Raw genomic sequence first — 7,460 nt, 5'->3', positions numbered from 1 at the left:
TTTTTAATGAATTTACACATGATCATCATCATACTGTCAGAGCTGGGATTAATCATAGCACTGCTTTACTAAAATCTATCCTTCAGTTCCAGATGGAAATATGAGATATATAATGTTTAATATAATCTATCAAATAAAATTAAATAAGGGAGAAATTAATTACTTGGTTTATAAACTTGAATTTTTATTAGTCTTTAATGTCAGGATCTGTAAACTTTTGTAAATTTTTTATAAATCAAGAGTCTATTGTATACAAATCTAATTCTAATCCCATCAGTGATTAACAGGAGTTTATCAAGTGTGTGAGAGCGCTTGAGAGATAATGAGCAGATGAGTGAATTCAGCTGTGTGTTTGGACAGAAACATTTAAAAGAGAAACTAAAGCTTGGTGTGTGTTGTAGTTGAGGGAGAGAGATAGAGATGAACAGGAAGAATGTGGTAAGAGCTGAAAGCGAGCAAACCTTTGTAACTATCCTGTTTATTTGCATATTGTTTGGGTTATAAATGTTAAAACAATGAATATCTGGATGTTGAAATGTGGACTATTTTAGTGAGGTTTTAAAAGCTATAAAATCAAAGTCTAGATTTAAATACTGAGGTAATTTTCCTCTGAAATTGACACATTCTACATTGTTGTTTTACTCAGTTAATTTTTAGATCTTTTGGGTGTGTGTGTGTGTGTGTGTGTGTGTGTGTGTGTGTGTGTGTGTGTGTGTGTGTGTGTGTATATATATATATATATATATATATATATATATATATATATATATATATATATATATATATATATACATAGATGGCTTCTCAGGTGATCTTCATACTCTTTGTCACACTTCCTGTTGTCCTTTGCTCCCCTCATTTTGGTGGTCTGGAACCAGAGGGTAAGTGGTTTTGTAGCTCATTAAATTAGCTTTTTATGCTAGTTTTCAGTATCTTGAGTTTAAAAGCTGCCTGTATTGTTCAGCAGTGTTTCATGTTACTCTAAACCCTGTGTAAAATGGTTCAGAACATGCAGTTGCTGCTAGTTATAAGGAAAGGATTTTTTTTTTTTTTCTTCTCCCTTTTACTTGACACAATTATCACCCTTGTGTTTTTACGTTGTTTGTTCCATCTCTCCTATTTTGAAAGAACTTTCCTTGAATGAGGACTTCTGGCATGTGACAAATTGAATGTTTTTTTATTTTTTTTTTTAATTGTGATTTGCAGCTAATCAATCATCCATTAGATTCCTGGTGGTTGGAGACTGGGGTGGTTTGCCGAATGCTCCCTTCATCACGCCTATTGAGTGGGCTACAGCAAGGGAAATGGGCCGAACTGCTGAGCAGCTTGGTGCTGATTTTGTTTTAGCCCTTGGAGATAATTTTTATTATAAAGGTGTGAAAAGTGTGGATGATCCCAGGTTTCAGGTGTGTATTAATACTGTTTTATAACTCTGCCATTGGTCACTGTATTGTGGTTATTTATCTTTAATAGGTTTAAAGATAAAACTGCAGACTCTGCTCATTACTAACCTGTAGTGCTCAAGATTAATTCTGAATGATTAACGCTGGATTGCATGTGATGTCGGTTAGCATCAGAATTCTTCAGCTAGTATGAGCAGGTTAATAGCTGAGCATGTGCTTTCTAATCAAACCCTATGCACCTCACTTTAGGGTTTTTATATTAATTTTTTTTAATGACTTGAATCTGTCAAGTTCAGGAGGTTTTGAGTTTTTGAGGTTTTATTCAGTTAATAATGCAGATCAACTTTGGAATGTTACTTGTCAAACCTAACCCTGGCTCTAACTTTTTTAGGAAACATTTGAGAATGTCTTCACTGCAAAATCTCTAAATGTTCCATGGTATGTTGTCGCTGGCAACCATGACCATGCAGGAAATGTTCATGCCCAAATCCAGTACAGCAAAATGTCCCAACGCTGGTCAGAAAACCTTATTTCTTCTTTTGTGTTTCTTGACCTGTAGCATCTGATTAATTAAGCTCTTTAATCTAAAGGGTTTCTCTTTTATTTTATTTTTTTGGGGTACTGATTGCATTAGTCAGACCTTTTTATTCTGGTCAGTGGTTGGACCCTTCTTTGTTGCACTTTAGTTTTAAATACATTTTCATATCTTCACAGGAACTTCCCCTATTATTACTATGAACTGAACTTCGACATCCCACACACCGATGCCACTCTGCAGGTGTTAATGTTGGATACTGTGCTGCTTTGTGGAAACACTGATGACTTCCAGGATGGAAAGCCAAGTGGACCTGAGAGCAGTGTGTTGGCCAACCGGCAGCTGCTTTGGCTGCAGGAACGCATGCACAGCTCCACAGCGGACTTCTTACTTGTGGCTGGCCATTATCCTGTCTGGTCAGTGTCCAAACATGGGCCCACTGACTGCCTGCTGAAAAGGCTTCGTCCCCTGTTGGTGAAGTACAAAGCCACAGCTTATCTGTGTGGCCATGATCACAACCTGCAGGTAAGTTGATTTACTCAATGAGCAGATGCTTCTACTTGTCAAAGCTTACCGTAATTTCCGGACTATTAAGCGCACCCAAATATAAGCCGCACCCACTGAATTTGACAAAGATTTGTATTTTGAACATAAATAAGCTGCAGGTGTCGACACTGAAACTAATGTACTTTACACAGGCTTTAACGAAAGACGGTGTCCGTTACACGGCTTGTATCTAAACAGTAGCCTACCAAGAAAGTCATTGTTCACTGTCTTCCTCCTTCCTTTCGCAACAATTTCTTTTGGGAGTATCTTTTGGCATCGTCGTGCGTTTTAATCATCGGTGAAGTTTTTCTCCCGATGCCGTGTAGCTCAGAACATGGGAAGTGCTCTTTTTTTTTTTTTTTTTTTTTTTTTTTTTTTAAAAAAAGATGTTGATTCTGATTTGTGACCTGTACATGGAATGGTTATTCATGTTGCTCTTATTGCTCTGAAGTTGAATATTATGTGGGAATAATGTGTTCTAATCCAGTGGTGTTTTTAATTTTTTGTAGTACTTCAAGGAGTCTGGGGTTGGATATGTTGTGAGTGGTGCAGGAAACTTTATTGATCCAGACATGAGGCATCGAAACTCCGTTCCCCGAAACTCTCTGAAGTTCTTCACAGGAAAGTCCTCTACACTTGGTGGCTTTGCTCATATGGAGGTTACTGATAAAAAACTGACCCTAACCTTCATTCAAGCGAGAGGCACTTCCCTGTATCGCACTGTGCTGTCTAAACGCAATTTGTAATTCATAGCATTTTAACAAGTTTTAACACATGCTTGCGATTGATTCAATTTACATGTTTTAGAGGTTTGATGGCTTTATAACTTGTTTAGGTTTTAAGTTGAATATTTTAAATGTAATTAAAAGAGCATTTGAATTAAGTGTTTGGGTTTTTTTTTTATTCCAATGGAAGTGACTTGGTGGCAATTTAAGCTCTTAAAGTATGGTTTTATAAAATGTGGTTATTTTCAGTCATGTCTCTAGAGTTTTGTGACCACCGTTAGTGTCTGCAAAAGACTTGATTAAAGGCCACTGTATCAGCTTGTTATAGCGTTCATTTTAATGTGGGGGGGGGGTGGCAAATGAAGTGCTCATGCTCTTTATCTTTATTGTAGCTGTACTTTTACTGAAGTATTTGTTTGGGGAGATTTTTACTGTCACTTCACTGCATTTCAAAGTTAAATCTCTCTTTACTCAACTACACTTAGTGAAATAAAAAAAGTAAAGTTTAGTGACAAATGTTTGGAACACCAGTCGTCATCATAGTACTTTGGATACTGAAGTACCTTTTCACAGTGGATACTTTCATACTTTTTTTTTTTTTTCCTCAAGGGAAAGTTTAAGGGACACTTACTGGTTATATTTTACTGAGTGTGTCTAATTTAAATCAAATGCATGCTTTTACTGTCGGTTATCTAAAGTGCATAGTGTATATTAAAAACTATTGACCTACAGGGGAGATGTTTTGTATTATAAAAAAGTAATGGTCATATCCTTGTTATATGGAGCTCATCGGTGATAAAGCTGAACGCGTCTTGTGAAGTAACAGCAGAAAACTTGCTTGTTTCAATATTCTATTTAGCTATATGTTCTTGATTATGGTAATAGGTTTAAAAGTAGTGTCTATGATCTACATCAGAATATTATCAAAATATTTAGTTTAAGCTTTTTTTTTTTTTTTTTTTTAAAAAATATATATACTTGAACAGACCCACCTGTTAACCTCAGACCCCAAGGCATTCTGAGAAAACTTCAATGTCTGAGGTAAATAAGTGTACGAGTGTGTAGGACTCACTGGCTTCAGGTGTTGTGCAGCAAAGGTGTGTGTGTGGTTTTCCAGTAAGAAAGTGTTTAGTCGTCAGTTAGCTCTTAGTCGTCAGTGGCGCGCCGGCGCAACCGATATCTAAATATTCTCAGGTGTAAATGTTTAATAGAGTAAATAAAAAGGGAGAAGAGTAACCATGACTAACTTTACACCATTCTAAAGCTCTAAGCATCAAGCAGCGAGTTCAAATCAGTTTTTCAATGGAAAATGTATAACATGTATTTGCTGAATGTGTGTAAGCAGTACACGATTCATAAAAAACCGAACTACTTACGTTATTATTGTATAAAACGAGTCACAATCACATCCACTGCTGCTAATCCCGGTTTATTAGGAAAGATGAGGCTCCACTGAACAACATGCTGTAAAGCATTTCTGCTCCAAACAAAAGTGTTGGAATTTAGCTGGTTATTCTTTTGTTTACATCAGAACTTCGGCTGGTGTTTGTGTTTATATTTTTCAGAATAACTTTCACAAAAAACCGGCATCTTGCTGGTAAAAAAAAAACAAATATGGCTGGTAGAATAGTGTTACAAAACAAATGAGACCACACACTAAAAAAAAAAAAGCGAATTTTGGGCTTCAGTCTCCACTCTCTCTCTGCAGGTGTCATGTCTTATTCTGACCACCTTTCATTTCAAGCCTTTTATTTCCAGCCAGTAGCATTATGGAAACAAAATGATTGATAGAAAATGTAGCCAATGAGTGCAGAATTCTAACGATATGTGGGAGGATTTTATTTCTTCACGTGTGTGAGTCTTGGTTTTATTACTCGTTACAAACTCTTAGTGGTCAAACAGAGGAGCACCAGGAAGCGATTTGTTTATAGCACGGGCTAACTGGGCTTTGCTCACAAAAAAAAAAAAAAAAAAATTGACGGTCAAAAAAGTTGTTTTATCAGAGATTTGCACAAAGCAGTCATAAGGAAAATATTTTTTGTGGGCGGAATAAGAACAGAGATCTGCATGAAGATGCCATTTTACATCTGTAAGTTGTAACATTATATCGTGTTATAGGTTTTATTGCCCGTTTGTTTTTATAAGAGAAATGCTTGAAAAGTGTGTGTGTGTGTTGGGATTGGAATGGAATCAATATAAATGGTCATGAGCAGAGGTGGGAAGTAATGTCGTAGATTTTTTTTTATCAATATTTTACTTCACTATTTATTTTTCAGGCAACTTTTTACTTAGGCTCATTACATTTTTACACAAATATCTGTACTTTCTACTTCTTACATTTTCAAAACCGGCTCATTGCTTTAGTTTTAATTCATTAATTTGGTGAAATGTCAGCATTTTATTTTTTCAGAGCACCAACAGATTTCATGTCATTTTGCGTCTTTTTCAATCCACTGGTGTATAATGTCCTGTCTCTCACTCACCACAGACGTAGACTACGTTACAAAGCTAAGAATCAGCAGTCTGTAAAATGTCTAGGGTTAAGGTTTTATTTATATACACTTCTAATAACATTAAACGCTGTACTTTTGTAAAATAAAGTAAACAGACAGGGGGCCGTCTCTCTGCCATGTCATCTCAATTCACAAATACATATATAAAACAACCTGAATCATATTGAATATTTGCCTGACAGACATAATAAATATGTGTATAGAAAACTCAGAATGTCTTTAACATAAACCACATTCACATCGGATAAAAATATTCTCTGATTATGTAACCAGTATGATTTATACCATAAATCCCATAAAACCATTACATACCAAAAATCAATATGATTATGATAAAAGTTTCTTGAAAAGGTGCAGTTTTTCTGGTATCACCTCATTAACTGTCCGTGTGGAAACATAGCAAAGGTTCCGTTTGGTGTCCTGATAATTTACGACATTTTAACCACCATTATTACTTTAAAATATTTACAAGAATTTTTTGTCTTCATGCTCGATGTTGCATCCACATTTCTCCATGTACATGTTGCTTAAAGTATTAAAAACATGAAGTATAAATATATGGTACATTTAGAACAGATAGAAATGTGCTATTAAATATTTAATTCGATTGACTGCCCTAATAATAATATGTGAGGTCTGATACCAACGTGACACTAAAACAGGTCGAAGTCATAACTACTTTTTACTTAAGTACATGTCGGAGCCAAAACATCTTTACTTTCACCTGAGTAAAAAAGTATAATCTGTACAGAATTTTAAAACATGAAAAACTATACTTCTACTTGAGTAAAGGATGTGTGTACTTTTGCCACCTCTGGTCATGACTGTAAAACAATAGCTTGTCTGGCTACCTGGTCATCAATATGAATGCCAACTCAATATCAATAGCCAAACATGTATAACAAAAGCCTTTAATGGTCAGACTGTGAATGGCCACCTGAGTTTAGCAGGTGAATCTCAAGCAGGGGGATGGGAGAAAAGGATCAGACATAGTCTCAGCTAATTTTTTTTTAGGAATCTCATTTGTCATGATAATCTCCATAAAATTTGAAATATAATCCCATGAGACATGTGACTTTTAACCCAGCAATTTTTTGGATTGAACTGATTTCATGTATTTATCTATGAAATAAAAATAATGATCAATGTACAAAATGTATATCCATCGCACTTCATCATTTATAGCTTATTGAGATTTAGGGTAGGGTTAGGATTTAGAGTTATGGATAGGGATTAGAGTTAGATTTTAGTGTTAGGTTTTGGTTAGGGTTGGGGTTAAGATTAGCAGTCAGGCTTAGGATTTAGGGTTATGGTTAGCAGTTAGGTTTAAGGGTTATGTTTAGAGTCAGCGGTAGGTGCTAACCTGTTTGCACAGGCCATCAATGACCCCTAATAAGACTATATTCACCTTGGCAATAAACAGTACCTAGTTTCTGAATCCAAATTCTCTCTGCTCTTTTCCTCAGGGGCACAGACCATTGTGGGTTTGCCTGTAGGACCATGACCCTGAGGGATTCCCATCCATGTTCTCGGAAGTGTTTGACCAGGTAAGTATCCATTTGTTTTTCTTTTGAGATGTTGTGTTTGTTTTGTCACCCTGGGTTAGGGTTAGGGGGTTATGTTAGGGTTAGGTTATGTTTAGGGTTAGGGTTTGTGTCCAAACTCTCTCATCAGGTAAGTTATCCAGTTTTTCCTTTTTCCAAACTGGCTTTACTTTTCCCCATCATTTTCTTTTCCA

The 7,460-nt window shown here is 35.8% G+C and overlaps 1 protein-coding gene across 1 annotated transcript; it reads left to right on the top strand.

Moving 5' to 3' along the window:
• The first annotated feature begins 298 nt into the window (after positions 1–298).
• acp5a (acid phosphatase 5a, tartrate resistant) lies at positions 299–3,367 on the top strand. Its single transcript, XM_046861279.1, has 6 exons — positions 299–438; positions 797–881; positions 1,207–1,406; positions 1,795–1,919; positions 2,118–2,463; positions 2,994–3,367. Exons 1-6 carry the CDS (start codon positions 421–423, stop codon positions 3,228–3,230), a joined length of 1,011 nt encoding a protein of 336 aa, XP_046717235.1. The 5' UTR covers positions 299–420; the 3' UTR covers positions 3,231–3,367.
• Positions 3,368–7,460: the final 4,093 nt, after the last annotated feature.

Source organism: Silurus meridionalis, chromosome 1, assembly GCF_014805685.1.
Source record: "Silurus meridionalis isolate SWU-2019-XX chromosome 1, ASM1480568v1, whole genome shotgun sequence".
NCBI lineage: Eukaryota > Metazoa > Chordata > Actinopteri > Siluriformes > Siluridae > Silurus > Silurus meridionalis.
This window is presented reverse-complemented; position numbering and strand designations above follow the sequence as displayed.